Here is a 17,877-nt window from a genome sequence, read left to right on the forward strand (position 1 = left end):
TTGCATTTGAACATAACTTATAGAAATACTGACAAGCTTGCTTCTTGATTGCTAAATTTCTAAGTGACTGATCTTTCATGCATACAGCGTATACCTTGAGTTTGGCTAGTTGTTCGGGTTTTTTTAAAAGCAAGAATTATCTAGGCCACAACTTGGTAAAGATTTGTGTTTCATTTTAATCCTATGAGTTTGTCCATTTGAACTTTGCACAGGGACAGACACATGCACAACCACATACGCTTAGTATTTAAATTTTATAGTGAATGATGTACTTTCAATAACTGAACGAAAATTGAAAAAATAAATTCAGTGTGGAACTTAAATTTTTAGAATTTATTTTCTCACTGGAATGAGTTAAAAATGACGTTGAATCAATGTTTTAGTTTTGTGAACAGTAAGAAGAGCAGATTAAGTGAAACACTGCAAGATGATGAGGGAATGGTAGTTGTGGTGCCTTTCTCACATGGATTACATCCCCCAGTAGACAGTGAGATATGGGAAATCCAAGTTAGATCTCTCAAAATCTCAACGGTCAGAGAAATTATACATTTATTATAGCTCAGCAGAGGGCCCTATTTGTCTATGATTTATTTGGTAGGTGCTTTTCTCAGTTCATCTTGTTAAAAAGATTACCCTCTGCAGGGAATGAGTTGAGATTTGGAGAGAAGAGAATGACCTGATAATGTGATGATTCGGACGTTCATGTAAGATATGTGGCCAACAGTCCTTCTTGCAGCTAATTTGTCACAAGTAGAGTGAGTATCTGCCCTCAGGGACTTCAGTAGACTGATGGATCAATCAGGTTTTGGGGAGCGTTGGGTTCAGATCTTCTCAGCTGGCAGTTACCAGTGTCCTGTACAAGTGCTCATGATGGTTAGCAAAGAGATGAAAGATACTAGTGTTGTCACTGAGTTTTTCCAGTCAAAACTATGTAGTGGGTCATTCAAGACAGTATTTACTTTTACAGTAAACTAACTTATTTCTAATAGAAAAAAATCATCTGATTCTGTGTAGCTATAGAAATATTCTTGCTTTTCACAAAGACTTCTGTTATCTTCCTGAGGTGCATGAAATCCAGTTTTATTTTATGGTTCTGCTTGCTTATCTACAATATACTGATCCCCACTGATTTTTACCTTTGTGAACTTAAGTCGACTGCTGCTTCTAAATGGAAAATAGAATGATAAAGATAATTGCCCTAGCTTGAAAAATCTTTAATGTATATTAGTAGAATTAAGCTAACTGCAGTATGGATAAGCACCTTAGTTACTTATCTGGGAAATGATATACCTGACTCCAGGAACATAGAATCATAGAATAGTTTGGGTTGGAAGGGACCTTTAAAGTTCATCTAGTCAAACCCCCCTGCAGTGAGCAGGGACATCTTCAACCAGATCAAGTTGCTCAGAGCCGCATCCAACCTGACCTTGAATGTTTCCAGTGATGGAGCATCTACCACCACTCTGGGTAACTCGTGCTAGTGTTTCACCATCCCCATCGTAAAACGTTTTTTCCTTATATCCAGTCCAAATCCACCCTCTTTTAGAATCATGGAATGCTGTGGGTTGGAAGGGACCTTTAGAGGTCATCTAGCCCAACCCCCCTGCAGTAAGCAGGGACATCAACTAGACCAGGTTGCTCAGAGCACCATCCAACCTGGACTTGAATGTTTCCAGGGATGGGGTCTCCACTACTTCTCTGGGCAACCTGTGCCAGTGTTTCACCACCTTTAGTGTAAAAAAATGTCTTCCTTTTATCTAGTCTGAATCTACCCTCTCTTAGTTTCCATTGCTCCTTGTCCTATTGCAACAAGCCCTGCTGAAAATATTTTTAAGAAAAGTGACTCTTAATTAGTTCTGTGCCCAAAATGCTATAATAAAAACAAAAAGCATACACTTTGTTAAGATAATTCAATGATGATATCTGGTAGTTCCACAACAGAAAGGGTATGTAATGCTACCCTGCAAAATAGTTTTTGCTGAATCTATGCTAGCAGAGACTTGTCCACTTTATCAGGGTGGGGTTACTGGCTAAAATCCTTCTGGCTTATGATTTATGCACAGTTGTTTTGAACCCTGCTACAAGGTGATCATGGAAAAACTTTGAAATAACAGCTAGAATGAACTTTATACAAATTACATAGAATAGCTGTTAAGCATTTAGGGTAGACATCTTGAATGCAGAATAGTAGCAACAGACACTGCTGCTTCTTTGCAGAAAATCATGATTCTTCATCACTCTAAGAGGATAGTGCAATATCCCGTAGTTGAAATGTGAACTGAAGAAATGAGTGGAGCCTATTTAAAGGTTACTGCTACAAAAAGGAGAAGGCCTCATTCTCCTTTTATACTTCTCCCTGTTCCCGACCATGTGCTTCTGCAACTCATTTTATAGTGATTTTCATGCTCATCAGACTTTTTCCTCAATGACTGGACAGAAAACTAACTTGGGGTTTAAAAAGAAGGGGATTTTTTCTGCTGGGTTAGTGATTTGAAACAACTCACAGAAAAGGTCAAGGCATAGCATAAGGGCAATGGCGAGACGTGCATTTGACTTAACTGTTTATGAAACCACAGCTGAAGAAAATAAGGCTCAGCATCATTTGAGAAACAAGAGAATCCTGTGTAACAGATGCAGAGATACCTTGGTGTGCACAGTTACACATGCTGCATGTATGATTTCATGAGATGTGATGCTTACAGTGTCAAACTCAACGTTTTGCTTTTGTAAGGATAGTTGTTCAACTACAGACTCCAATCAACAAAAACCTTGAAAGTGTTTGCATTTTCTTTCTTTAAAACAAAATAGGTCTTTTGAAAACTCATGAAACTCAATGGGCAAAGCTTTAAATCAGTCCTTAAGTACACTTCCAGTTTGGGCCAAGAAACACATTTCACTGGTCACACTTCATAGCACATCTTAAGAGAAAATTTTCTGGAATGTGACTGGGAGCATGACACCAGTTTGGTCTCACTGAATTGCCTCCCAGTGGTATCTCTGTCTTGCCATCAAATGTGTAGAGGATATGGAAATGCCAGCCTGTGTGAATAGTTACCTGCCTTGCCCCTTAGCACACTGTAATGAATGTCTTGAAATAATAAAAAAATAAATCCTAGAATTATCCTATGAAAACAATTTATGCTGTGACAGTCCATTTCCAGTAAGTATATCAACTGCTTTAAAATGTCAAACTGCAGCCAATTTTAGAGAACAATGGTGTGTATGTGTCTTGTTCTAAGTTAGTTTGTTGCATTTCTAAGTACTCTTTCTTCCAGTCAGTTTTAAGAAAGAAAATTTTTTTTTTTAAGAGAAGAGAGAGTTTTGAACATCTGCTATGTTAGCCTTTTGGGGAACCGCCTATCAGCTTGCTATCAATTTTTCTTTCATTTGAACTCTGTACACATGTGGAATAGAATTGGAAAGCAAAAGTAATTTTTGCTCTATAAAGTAGCCTAAATTGTCCCATAACAGAAAATACGAGCCATGCATAATGTAAACACATTGGTGCTATGGAATCTATGCTGTCAATCTTGACAGCTGTGTTAAGACAGTTTGAAAAGTGAATTTTCTGCACATACAGATTTCACCTGCACAGTTCTTTTAAGTGTATTTGTTATGGAAATTATCATGAGTAAAAATAGTTAGTTACCTCTTTGCTATTCCAGTGCTGCATTGGATTTATTTAACAGATACTAGTTCCCATTGAAGCTCTGTGGCATAAATGTAACAGCATAGAATTTGCTTTGCCATTCAAAATGCTGGTCTGTGTGGCAGTGCCTTTCCTGTACCTGACCTGTACCAAATCCTAGACATGGCTTGACCATGTCTTTCCCCTTCTGTCTTATTTCTGACATGTAATTGCAAGAAGCGATCCAGAGGACTGTCAGATGGTTGCATTGTGTAAACATGATTGTGTTTTCCTTCTATCAAGTAAATGCTCTTGCAAAGTACAAAGCACTTAGCTTTAGGATTCTTTCTGTCTTAAAAATACACATAGAAACTGAAATGCTTGAATGCAAACGGGAGTGAATTTCTGTTTCTCATGTCAGTTTATGACCAGCTTCTGCCTGGGTGCAAGGAGCAGGGAAAAGTGTGCCAGACAGTGCCCTTTGTGAGGCGCAATGGACAGTCTTAAAAACCAGTGGATTAAAAGAATGCAGGGAGGAGCTGTATGAGAGTAGGAACTTGAATCCAGTGCAGTTTAGTGTGTACCTGTTCTGGTTTTGCTGTTGTCTTATACTCAGGGGAGCCAGAATCCTATCTTGGTTGCAGAGTATAAATCTGGTGTGTATCTGTTTGCTTCTTGGGAACTTTGCTGGCCGACAAGGATCATTCCTTCAACTTTCAGTTGCCTAAGTTATCTGATCTTAGATGAATTTCAGCACTTGTTTATAGCATGCAGTAACTTCTTGCCAGCAGCTAGCTTAGTGTTTCAGATTTTGAAGTGTGCTCTGTGCGGCTCTGGTTGTGAGGCATAAGATTTTCAGAGTGTGCTTGCAAGTTGTACAGCTTATCTATACAGGTGAGCATTACACTGCTTTGTTATTTTAGACTTAATAGAGGCATGAATCTGCTCATCAGGCGTATGCAAAGGGCTGTTCAAATTGGCAGTGCAAGGGGAAGTTCTGTCCGTTCTGTTGCTTAACTATATAATGGGCAAACGATGAACTGGAGGGCTGTAATTCACTCTCTGCTACTGACTTGCACCATTTCATGGTGATTACACATGTGCGCTGCTCTCAGCTGTGTTTTCAGTCAAGCAAATATCTTATTTCTACCACAGCTGACACACAGCACTTGGAAAGTGCAGTCTTCATTAGCGTTGGTTCTTGCTGAATTTTGCTTAGCAGGTAGGTGCCTTGGTCTGTCTGTCTGTCTTGCACAACTATTTAAATAAGGCTGAAAAGTATGAAATGTTTTGAGTGTTGTATTTTGTATGGTGCACAAGTGCAAAATGGGATCTTTGAGGTTTTTTTCCCCCACAACTAAAATCTTACTTATGGTTTCTCAATCAGTCTGTGGCATGATTGTTCTGTCTGTTTTGTGGAATGCTGAATATCCTGGAATTTAATGTGCTTGCATCTGGCAGCCTAGGATAGTGTAGTGTTCTATTTCTAAGCTATGTTCTGTCATGTTAAATCTTATAAGTTGCTTTATAAGAATTATGTATTTCCAAGACAACAAAATGTGAAAGTGAGATATACAGCATATCTTCAGTGTCATCTAGAATATGGAAAAGCATGATTAAATTTTTAAAAGTATACAGTGTGAATTTTAAAAATAGTCGTGTTTGGAAATAGTTTGCTGTTCATTGATCTGTCTGGTACATGCATATTGTAGCTTCTGAATGACTCGTAATTATTCTACTCTAAAATAGCTTTTTTCCTTACTTTTTAAAGTTAAAACTTGATTTTTGAAAAAAAAAGAACTTTGATAAATTAAATTATACTTACAGTAGATATTAAAATTAAAAACAAGTATCTTGTTTATATATAAGATTCCCTAGAATATGTTCTATTCCTGTTCTGTGTTTCAGCTCTTTAAGATCCTCCTGAAGCTGCTACAGCCCAAATTAACTTTTTTGCTTTAAAACCAATAACATAAATTTGTATTTTCTTTTCTTACAATTGCATATTTATTTTGGCTGAATTCAAGTTGCATCATACCACTGAAATACACTATAATTTCTCTGTAACAAAATGGGTCACATTCTTAATGATCTGTTCACTGTGAGCATCTGCTTGAAGATGAAAATAATTGCTTCCAGATGTTACCATTTCAAGAGGGGACATTTACTTTAAATGGCACTTTCTTTCAAAGCAAAAGTTAGACTCTCTAGATGCAAGAGAAGTTGTCAGCTGTTTTAAATCAGTGTAGCTCCATTGAAAACAAACCAGGGATAGTTAGCTATTTTGTCTATTTTAAGGCAAGAGTTTTATGCCAGTTTACACTAGCTGAGGATCTGATTCTCCAGCTCCAGAGCAAACTGTAAAATTTTGTTTGAGTTTATTAAAAAAACAAAAATGTCAGCTGCCTTCATGCTCACTTACACCAGGTAGCACCTTAGTGTTCGCATGGAGCTACTGAACTCGGAATGAGTGGAGGGAGAAATTACTCTCCATTGCATAACTAAGTGTAGTATGTGAGTCTATAGAAAAAGTAAGGAGTAATGTCCGATAGTGCATTCCAAGCATAGATTTTTTTGTTAAAAGTCTCTAGAGGGATGCCATGTCTCCTTGCCTTATTAAGAAATCTTCCTGTCATATCATGGAACACCATGTCAGTATAAAAAAAAAAATTCTAAATGTTGTTTTATTCAACAGTGAATAGCGTCTGTCCGTGGGGCCAAAGTCACCTCATTCTGCTAGCCTTTTTGATGTTGAGCGGCCTTATTTCATATCAAAGTTCCCATTTATAGCTATGTCTTAATCTGCAAAAGTCTGCTATGTTAACAGCTGTACAGAAGTCTGTTCCAATGTAGACTGGAATGTGCCTCTGGAACTTGTGCAAATTAGTGTTTTTCTAGGAGATAGAGGAGTAATTTGTAAACAAAATTGTAATTTGTAATGAACTCTGTAGAAAGCAGCTACTGCTGGGATTTCATTAGGTGACTGCCTCTTAGAGTTTCTCAATAAAAAAAGTCAGTGCACTATCTTTTCCTGATTAGTGCTTGATTTCTTTCATTCAGAGAAAAAAAACAATCCATGAGGCTACATTTGTGTTTATTTTCCCATCCATACAGAATCACAGAGTGTTAGGGGTTGGAAGGGAACTCTGGGTATCATCTAGTCCAACCCCCCTGCCAGGGTCACCTACAGCAGGCTACACAGGACCTCATCCAGGCAGGTTTTGAATATCTCCAGAGAAGGAGAATCCACAACCCCTCTGGGCAGCCTGTTCCAGGGCTCCGTCACCCTCAGAGTGAAGAAGTTCTTCCTTGTATGCAGATGGAACCTCTGGTGCTTCAGTTTGTGCCCATTGGCCCTTGTCCTGTCGCTGGCCACCGCTGAAAAGGGTCTGGCCCCATCCTCTTGACACCCACCCTTAAGATATTTGTAGGCATTCATAAGGTCCCCTCTCAGCCTTCTCTTCTCCAGGCTAAACAAGCCCAGCTCCCTCAGCCTTTCCTTGTAGGAGAGATGCTCCAGTCCCCTCACCATCTTCATAGCCTATCTTTCATACATAAAATCTTCGCAGCCCATCTTTCGTACACAAATATTGTCAATGTCAGCAGGCATGGGCATGGCACTGGGAATAGTGGGTGGCTTAGATAATTGGTGTTGCAATACAGATGCAAGCTTAGTGCTATTTTTAATTTGGGCAGTGTTCCCCACCAGACTAAAACAATTTACATGTAGAGCAGATTTAGTTTCCAAATAAACTTTTAACTGTATAATTTTTAAAATAACCTTTGTGACTTCCTTGGCTCCAAGCCATAGTCTACAACATACTGTACAGTTTCTGGAAGAGGAAGAGATGAGAAAACAGTAATGGACAGGGCAGTTTCTGATCGCTCATTAACATCAGCATAGATCCAGAATAACTATGCCAACTTCGTTAAGTCACTTCAATGTAATTCAAAGCAAAATCTTCTCTAATCCCTCAGTGCATTTCATATGATCAAAACACCAGTATGAGTTATGAATTACTGTAATTGTTTTTAACCATTTAGAAACCTACGTTCTTTTGCAAGAACTTATTAGGCACTTGGAAGTTAGGTATAGCTTTTTCAGTAAGTCTCCTGAGGGATTTTTTTTTCTCTTTGCAAATGGAGGCCAACAGAAGCATTTTATATATATAATACACACTGGTAAATTTTGAAAGATTTTTTTGATCTGGCTTTCTTGAAAACTGAAAGATGCAATGAAGGGTGTGAATATTGAATGTTTTCCAAACACAATGCTATCACTCTGCCCAAAGTATGCTTTACTCTGCAATCTGAAAAGCAAACTCAGGGCACGCAAGCAAAAGTCATGGCCAATTGTTTCTTGTTTACACTGTTACTCAGTTTAGACATTGCCTTTTAGATTCCGGTTAGGGCATACCTCTTTTCATTCAGTGCTGTTCCCTCCAGAGCATGTAGCCTTCAGAAGTTAACAAGTACTACATCGTGTAAACTTTCAAGTACTATTAGCATGACTGCAGAAATGTTGCTTGTCTTTGATACTTTATTTTGCTTAGGGTGCTTGTTCTGTAATACATCTTTTATTGAATAACACATGATAAGAAGTTCTAAAATGTTTCATTGTAATACTAAAACATAGCTTTGTCTGATGCGGATTTTAGGAAGTAGCTAAATGTTTTGTAATGTGTCGTGTGCAGGTCTCTATGGCATTGTGTGGGTTTGTGTTTGTTCAGCCTTAGTATTCTTTTCTGATTTCATGTCTTACCAGGGTTTAACTCTGCCTCAAGTTTTCTTGAAATAGGGAGGGGAGAACAGTGGTTTAGTAATTAACACAGGAGAACATTTAGATGAACTACAGAACTCCAGAAACACACAGTTCAAACAGTTCAAAGTATAAACACCATGAAGAGAGAGGTAGAGAAATTTGCTTTCATACGAATTTGCCAGTCACTCCATTTTTTTTTTTGTTATTTTTGCTGCCTGCAGTAAATGCTTACATCAAATCTATCTTGCTGACTTTTTTGCATTGTAAAGCAGTAGTGAGTATGACTTTTGAAGAAGATAATAATTTAGCTTTCATATTGAAAGCCTTAAACACTGGGGTAGACACTTTTCTATGGCTCTGCCAGTAAATCGCATAGCAGTCTGTCTGTGTTCAAATAAGTAACTGGAGAAAATGTTCTGCTTTTCTTTCAGGAGTTGCTAAGTCGAACATCACTAGAGACTCAGAAATTAGATCTAATGGCTGAAGTTTCAGACCTGAAGATTAAGCTGGTTGGTATGGAAAAGGAACAGAGTGAATATGAAGAGAAACAGAACAAAGCTGAGGTGAGTTCCTTTCATTAGCTTGGTTTCTTTTTTTTTTTTTCTGTTGTATGCCTACAGTATGTTGTCATATACCTGAACTTTTGAGCTGAAATCAGCATGCAATAGGATTTTCCATGCTTACAGCACAGTCCCTATCATTGGCCCTGTGAATTCAGTGAGGAATATGATTATGCATGTTTGGGATGTGGTTTCTTTTCCCCTCTCTCATTATACTTCAAAGGTCGCTGTTTGGCTTTAATCAAGACACTAAGTCCCTTCCAGAAGCATACATTACAATTCGTGTTCACTTAACCTTTTGCTTTCCACAGGAGCTGGACTGGCATGGCCATCTGAGGCCTACCAGAGCTCTTCTGTTTCCTCATTTATGTGGCAGAGAAGACTGTCAGCTCATTAGTTTCAGGGATGCTGCAAACACTTAGATGCGGAGACCCTTGGTGCTGTTAATAGATTCATGGCACTTGGGAGGCAAAGGCAAGGGGCAGGGCATCTTCCTCAAATAAGCCTTTCCCCTTGTGCTTACCTAACAAATAGTGAAAAAAAGATGACAGGCATTGGAGGAAATTCTAATCCATTCTCCCCTTCAGCTGTGGAGAGTTTTGGAGGTCAAAGAAGCTTTGCTTTTTACCGTATTGGTTAAGAAGGAGAGTATGAAACAAGGAATCATATGAACAACATCTGTTCCGTGGTAATGAGCAGCATGTGGGAGCTGGGAAGGAAAGCAATTATGAAAGACAGTAATTCATACAAATTGCCTTGTGTTGCCCTACTCCGTGGTCCTGTAAGGGGACCAACTAGCAGGAGAGGATTACCTGGCAAGGGAGGATCACTAGGTCCGAGATTTATACGTTGTTCACTGAGAAGATTTTATGTTCCACATTGACCTAGGACAATTTGAAATCCAGGCAGTGTTAGAGAACTGTTTGCTCTCCATAATGTTGCTAATGGAATATTTGATAGCTGTGCATAAGCAATCTACCTGCAGTGACATAATACGTTTGGGGTGTGTTTGTTTTTTGCCCTATTTATCGCCTGAAGTTTTCTTTAGAGATTAAAAGATAGCTTAAAGACAGCAATTTCTGGCAAAGGTTGCAAGCCAGAGAGGCACCAGCTGCTGTTTTAACCATCTGTGGCCTTCTCATGCTCTTTCACCCATAATTGCCAGCGTCTTGTGTACAGAAAGCCTAAGCAGTCTTGTACTACCTGAAAATCTAAACAGGTCTGTACAGCGCCTAATTGCTACAGATGGCAGCCTGCTCCCAGCACCCGCCTTCCTGAGAGACCTCCATTGCGTGTTGAACACCGGGACGAGCCTGCCTAAATTGTTACGGGACATGCTCAGTCAGTCTGACTCCTGGAGAGCAACAAAGCTTTTGAGTGTATTTGCATTGATGGGACTTCTAAGTGCACAGTACGTCTGGGCCTGCGATGAGGGCGAGGCTGTGACCTGTCTTCTGCCACTGCAACAGGGTGTGCAGCCCCCTTGGATGGAAAAGTTGAGCTTTATTGGCCTGGAAGCCTTTGTTGTATTACTGAGTGATAGGAAATGTTCCTGCTGAGGTGGAAAAGGATTCTCATCTGATGGAAAAGTTGAGAATCATTGTGTTAAGTACGCCCTGAATTATTAACTGCCCCAAGATGTGGTTAGATTTCTAGCCTGTTGAAAGTCACAAACCTGTGTATACAAAGCAAGGAAAATGGGTGTTATAAGTAAAGCTGTGGGAAATAAACAGCAATTTTGGTTTGCTCGTTTGAGACATTTTTTAAATTATTTCAGATTGTCTTGAATAATCATTAATCCAATTTGTCAGGATAAGCAGGGGTTGCTTTCAATCCAGTTGGATGCTAACTCGAATTATAATGCTTTAACCCTGTTTCAGTTCATTTTACTGTAAATTTTACTAGTTTTCAGTACAAACAATTTCAAACTTCAAAATAAAATTTATTAATATACTTTCTTTATGCTATTAGGCTACAACTGCTGCTTAAATTTGGAAATAGCTTTGAGTGTCTTCCTGAACTCCTTGCCTTCACTGCCCGACTACATTTTTCTAGTGAATGAACCACTCTTATGTATGCAAACAGTCTACCTTTAGTTTGCCCTTGTTTATGCATACACAGTTGTGTTGTGGTAACCTATTTTTTTCAGAGTAAGACAGTTTTCCAAACTGACAGTGACTGAATGAAATTAATCTTGCTGTAATTGCGTCTCTGAATGTTGTGCCTGCTACAACACACTCTTATGGTCTATAATGCTTCAAATAAAATTGCAATTCGTTTTTTTACCTAAGTGGAACAAAGCTATGCGTGACAGAAGTAGAGCCTTTCTTATAGACTGCAGCTGGCCAATTGCTGCTTTCAAGACCGAGTTTAGGATTGACAGAGGTGAGCAGAACAGTGATTTGATAGATTTGCTGCTGTCAGAAGTAATAGTCCTCAGGTTTTAATCCAGTAGTCAAACCATTTTAAACGGCCTGTTAATTATAATTCATAGCTGACTACCATTTCTAAGTATAATAACGGGTTTTAAAAAGTTTAAAATTAAATGTGACATTGCAGAATAATTCAGCTAATGCCTATTTGCTCTGTATTCTAATTTGGTGTCGGCTTACTTCACAGCAGCTGTTTCCAGTCACATAGAATTTATCTGTAAAATTATTTCTCTGGTTGGATTTGAGGGAAACAAAGCAAATTAAAGTATCCTTCTAAATATGAGCAAGTTTTAATGTGTCAGATTTGTTTCACTTTATCTTGTGCAGCTGTGGTTTCGTTTTGGTTTTAGTGAGCAGCAAAGAGCTTATCAAGCATCTTTAACCTCCCCTCAAAGGTATTAATTTCACACTGGATGCCACTTGTCTCTGGCTCTTCAAAAGCACATGCTAAATTTAAAGTCCCAGTTATTTATATAAATAACAGAGCAGCCAGGAGAGTAACGTCTTGTAAATGGACAGTCTCACTCTTGCCTTTGTCATTTTAATTCCTTTTTTGTGCAATAATGTTCTACTTTTGCCACAGTGATACTGTGCAGGTTTCTGAAATCCCACCTGAGGGAGTTTGCGTAGCTTTTCTCTTACCTGAGAAGCCTTAGAAATTTTCAAAATGTGTTTTCTTAATGTATGATGCAGCAATATTATTAAGTGATTAATGGCAGCCCAGATACCTGCTCTACCTGAGCATAGACGAAAGAGACATTCTATCACTATCAGAAGACTGCAGGAGTAATTGTCCATTTCAGCTTGCTTAACAGCCCTTCTTCTCTCCTACTTTTTCTTTTGGAGCATGGGATAAGTTCTGTCCTGTTTGCTTTTTTGTACTGAGGACCTGAAGTTTGCTGTAAGCTGTTGTGAAGGATTTTGTGGCTCTTGTGTGGACACTTCTGAATTAAATATCTAGTGCACAGTTACTTGCAATTTCAAAGAGACTTCGGTCAGTGAGCCCCTGACTCCCACTGGGGAGTTTGTTGTGTTGTCTTACCTGAATCAAATTCAAGTTATAGTATGTTAGTGTTAATAAATTTTTGTGCTGTGTAAGAATCTCAAAAATGAGAAGCCTTTTCTACCTTGACACTAGAAACAACTGTAAAGGTGTATATTGAGGCTGGAGTTCATCTGTTTCTCCTCTATAGACCTTTTACCCTTCACTGTGATAAGGATTTCTGCCATTTCTGTACTGTGAAGTTTGCCATGAGGGAAGTCTGTGTGGACACAGAGTGTTCCCTATTCCTGTTTTTAATGTGAGGCAAAAGAGGAAAGAATTACAAGCGAGCAGCAGAAGTGTTTCTAAACTCTCCCATATTACCACAGCTGGAGCAGCTGTCAGTTTGTGCTTAAAAGTCTGTGCATCTTGTTTGACGAGTGGTTCTTCAGAACCTTGTGTGGGTTAACAGTGTTCTCTGTCAAAGACGAGCACAGACTGAAACCTTGGTGTTTAAAAGAAAGCAAGAGATGGATGTGTGTTCTGATGATTCCAATCTCCAGTTGGTACTGCTCAGTGAGGTATCTGATTGCGGAGATGATGGTAAAAAACAAAATCAAAGCATGGAAGATGGAGGGATTGTGGATAGTACCGAAATTGTACATACAGCTCATCCTATGGGTGTTCTGCTTTGCGGCACTCTGATAAGAGGATGAGTTAGCTAGGGGGATGTGCTGCAAAGTGGCAAATATAGCCACTGAACACGGGAAGGATACAGTTTCACCTCGGGGAGCTGATACTGCGGGAGGCTATCTTCTCTCACCTGTGCAGCCCTGGCAAAACATGCCAGCCTATAAAAGACTGGATATTGCAGAACTGGTATGCTAGGGCCCAGTACTTGTTGTAAATTTTTTTATTATTTATGGAACTAATCCTTATTTACGTGCATAAAAGGTTTGTTGGATGAAAGAGGATGAACATCGGGTGTGATCCTGATTAAGAATAGTATGTATAAAGTGAAGTATATGCAACTGCTTTTCTGAATTTCATCTTAAGCATCGTGCCCTAGAAAAATACTTAACTGATGTTGAACTCTTTTACCTAACATATGCTTTTGAAAGGGAATCTTTGTGAATGTTTAAAGTTGGCTGTGGATGCTGGTGCAGTTTGAGATTGGTTGTGTCAAATACCTGGTCAGAATAGTGTCCTGTCCTTGCAGTAGCTGTTCTCTAGCTTTGCAATTATTGGTTCACCAGAAAGTTGAAATTACAGGAGGACTGTTGTGCATTGTAACAAAGAAAAAAAAAAAAAAGAAAAAAAAAAATGCCATGTCATTGGGAAATGGATTAATCTCATAAAATTTATTCCACTGGAGAAGATTGCGAAACCACAAAAAGTATATTGTTACTGTACATAAAAAATAAGAGAAAGGCACTCCAAACTTGTAATACCTGAGAAAACACCCAGCACTATTTGCTACTGAGTTAGCATTAGAATTTAAGTGATATGTTATATAGATTTTAATACTTGTCTTTGGTTTGCTTTCTATAGCTGGATTTTTTTGCGTGTGTGTATCATTGCTACACACAAATCCAAGAAAGTGGCTAGTAGATCAGTGCACTTTAAAGTCATTACTACTTCTGCTGTGGTATCCTTTGATTTCTCCGATGTATGTTGCTTAACTCTTTCTCCATGTGAAGTTACTGGCTAGCTATCAAGCTAGGTAATGGAGTTATTTTTCTGAACTGTGCTAGGAACAGAATTACTTTACTAGTAAATTCTGTGTATAAATTGTGAAAGAGTAGGTTATGGCCCCAACTAAACACTTAGGAATTTCTTCCTAGTGGATGATTTGGCTGTGTAAATGGATGTAATCAAGTCCTGTTTCAGCAAAACTGTGCCTCTGAGCCAGCATATGAAAATATGTTCCAGTTTTTCCTGATATCTGACTTCAGGTGACTGAAGAAGTTTCCAAAAATGAGAGGCCAAATTCTGATCTTCACATTAGAATCAGAAGCATGAATTAGTCTGGAATATAGATTTTGTTCTATTTAAACTGTAGCTTTGTGCAATTTTGCAGATTTATAGCCATTCACATATACTTTATCAGAAGGGAAACTCATCATCTCTCTCTTTTTAGTTTGCCTTTGATGTGCTTCATGTATTTCTTTGAGCTGCAACTGTAGAAATATGTTCTTTGCATCATTTTCTTTCTCACCTGTCTTTTTTTGTCTTTTTTTCCCTTTCTTCCCATGCTTTCAGTCAGTAGTGAACCTGATCAGTGAGCTACAGGAGCAGATGTGTAGACTGCAGCTGGAAATTAATAGTAGAATCCAAGAAAGAAAGTCTCAAGATAGGAAACCAGACTTGACACCTAATGGTCCTCAATCTAGTCCAAGATCAGTAGTAGAGACTGTCAGCCAGAAGAATTGTTCTCGGTGTGATGTACGAGAAGTACACCTTAGCAGAAGCCTGTGTATTGCCTCCTCCCATCTCTTGCAGAAACTAAATTCCGCTAACCAGAGCTATGTTGTGAATTATTGGCATTAATCTTTGTGGCTTTCATTAGAAAAGAGTGAGGTGGTCATAAAAAATATCAAAAAACCCCACACCAGACCCCTGCCACTACCGATTATTGGGATAAATTTGGTCACCATTGATGTCTGTCTGCTAACGCACAGATATCTGCAAGACTCAAACACCTCTTTCAGGTTTTTTATGATTTTCATTTTACTGTAGGACTGTAGTGCTGGTGTAGTGTGGGGTTTTTTTTATTTTTGTGGTTGGTGGTGGGTTTTTTTCTTAGTTGAGATTGGTCTGTTTGATATGCAGCATGCTAGCATGGTTCGATAGTTTGCTAATTTTGCTCCCAATAATGTCACCCTAGCCATGCATGATGGTGCACCCTAACTAGTCCTCTGAACACAGATCATTAATTCTGAATACCTTAATAGCTGAACACAGGTATAAAATACAGTTTCAGGTAAAACTTTCTGAAATGCATCCTTTCTTTTTCTAGTAATAATGTTAAAGTCAATGAATAGAGACATAATAAAAATAACGTTTGTACCTTTAAAGTAGCAAATCCAACACATGTTTGTTTATTCTCTGACATTAGCAGTTACCAGAAAAGCATTTTTGAATTTACATTACAGATCCCAGTTGTATTTGGTCAAAACTATGTCGCAACTCAAAACAAAAGCTACTTTGCATAAACTGCTTAAATTGACTGCGGGTGAAACGATACTGGTATGCCTGAAAAAGTCCATTGTAGCATTTGCTTTCAAATCAGTTTGGTTTAGTTGCCACATCTCTTTGGTTGAAATCTGCATCCTCAGAACTTATCTTCTAAATAGTCTGCTTATATTATGAGGGAATTTTTCAGTAATTTTTCTCATAGGTTTATTTTACAAAGATAACTCATTTGGGTATGATGCCTATTTTGAAAATAGTGCTATTGTTTCTGAGCTTGCCTGTCCAGAGCTAACTATTAAACTACAGTACAAGCTGTGTATTGGAGAAATAGTCTGAGAGTCAAATCTGGGGGTCATTCAAAATAAACATTAATTTGGTCCAAGATACTAGTATGGTTGCTTAATGTAGGTACTATACAGGATTCCAAAATGGGGTTGCACTTCCAAATTTTTCCATTCCTTCATTCTATGACATTTGGTATCATCAGAGCTCCACTGAGGATTTAATAATGTTGTCCTTCTGCATGAACAGTAAGTTACAGTTCTATCAAGGAAAGGGAGAAGGGACGTCTCGGAGACAACTTTGTCAGAGGAACAGATGGAGAAACTTAGGAACCCTGGTTGGCTGCATCTCTAGGCTGCATCAACTCAGTTTGCAAAGTGGCAGACATCAATGCTGAAAGTAGCATATTTGTAGTCGTATTTGTATGTGCATGGTATTAAATGCCTGTAACTTCCTAGATACTATTTAGTCTGACTGTTATATTTTGTGGTAAGTAGCTTAAACACCTGTCTGGGGAGAGGATTGTCACTTTAATGAAAGCTAGTAATCTTTTAGCACTGCATGTTTCCTTACTTTCTGAGGTGGCTGAAAAAAAAGAACAAAACAAAATAAAAAAACAAAACAAAAACAACCCCCAGACACCACCCCCCACCCACCCAAAAAAAAAACCAACCCACTCAGTAGTTAATGTTATATGAGACTGCAGTGGTGGATTTTTTGGCTGATTTTCACTGAAACACACACGACATCACAAGGCTCAGTTACCTTCCTTAATAGGACTAAGAAATTTGTTCATAATTTCAAGTGGAGTGTTTAAGAAAGTATTTCTTATTTCTCGATTCAAAATAGTTTTGTCGTCTTAGACTAGGTCATAGTTTTTAATATGGTGGTTCAGTGTTCATTACTGTGTGGTTTGTGCATGATCAGGACTATGAAAAATAATATCCACCAGAGAAATCTTACTTTTAGTTGCTGTTCTTCATTTGCAGGGTTTGCTACAGGAACTTAGACACCTCAAAATTAAAGTGGAAGAACTGGAAAATGAAAGAAACCAATACGAATGGAAATTAAAAGCAACTAAAGTAAGCAGAATGCTTGACATTTGCTAATGACAGACTTCTTTCAGCTGGAAAGGGATATGCTCCACTTCTCATCAATATTTACTTTTCTTACAGTTGCCTTGTGTCAGGGCCTACTAAAAAGTCAAGTTTTCTTCAACCATCTTTGGAATAAGTATTTTGGTTTGAAGTTTTTTTAGCTTGTTTTTGTGCCTTTTGCTCCCTCCTTGCAGTTTCCAGTCTTCTACCTTTCTGTAATTCTTATTTAATAAAAACTAACGGAGGCATTTTTACTTACAAAAGACCTGTTCTGAGGAAAGGCCCCTTTGAAGGTTTTCTTTCTGTTGTTTGTGTAATGGTGACAGCCTCTGTGGAATACGCTTTCCAGACTGGAGAGAAGAGACATGCGAAGTTGATTGGGTGTTCACTTACTATGGAATTTTTTTTAATAGACATTAAGCCCAAAATACACCATTAGATCATCTGCTTTGACTTCGTGTATATCAAAGTGCATAGCTGCCTTACCCTTCTGTTGACCTTAAATCCTGGAAAGCTGTTTGATCGTAATCTGGAGAAACTCAATATTTGAAACATTTAATCATTTTCCCCAGTAATTAATTTTTCTAGTTTAACATTCTCATTGTTAAACAGTTGCACTTTATTTCCGGTTTGAATTTTTAGCCCTTTTCCACTAGATTAAAAAGCACCTTATTATTTTTCCCTGTTGATGTACACTTTTATGCTGTAATCACATCTCCTCTCATTTATGTGGTACTATAATCCCTGTTCATACAAATGACGGATTTTTTGAGTTATGATTGGATCTTGGAAAAACATTTCAAATTATTAAACTGAGTTTTCTTTTTAATACTTGATAGCTTGATCCCAAAATGATAGAAAGCTATTATTTGTATTAGCATTTTTTCCTTTGAGAATTCTTGGATGAATATTGAAATGTTGATGTCATGTCTTTTTTCC

General features: G+C 38.2%; 1 protein-coding gene across 6 annotated transcripts in view; it reads left to right on the forward strand.

Moving 5' to 3' along the window:
- Positions 1–17,877, forward strand: part of PPFIBP2 (PPFIB scaffold protein 2) — a 109,003-nt gene that overhangs the window by 62,840 nt on the left and 28,286 nt on the right. For 3 of the 6 annotated variants that reach the window (XM_075427607.1, XM_075427608.1, XM_075427606.1), the window contains 3 exons: positions 8,822–8,953; positions 14,627–14,809; positions 16,831–16,923. In XM_075427607.1, coding sequence (XP_075283722.1) covers positions 8,822–8,953; positions 14,627–14,809; positions 16,831–16,923 — 408 coding nt within the window. The remainder of the gene's footprint in view (positions 1–8,821; positions 8,954–14,626; positions 14,810–16,830; positions 16,924–17,877) is intronic. The other 3 variants (XM_075427609.1, XM_075427610.1, XM_075427611.1) reach the window with 1 other exon arrangement.

Source organism: Opisthocomus hoazin, chromosome 7 (genome assembly GCF_030867145.1).
Source record: "Opisthocomus hoazin isolate bOpiHoa1 chromosome 7, bOpiHoa1.hap1, whole genome shotgun sequence".
NCBI classification, from domain to species: Eukaryota; Metazoa; Chordata; class Aves; order Opisthocomiformes; family Opisthocomidae; genus Opisthocomus; species Opisthocomus hoazin.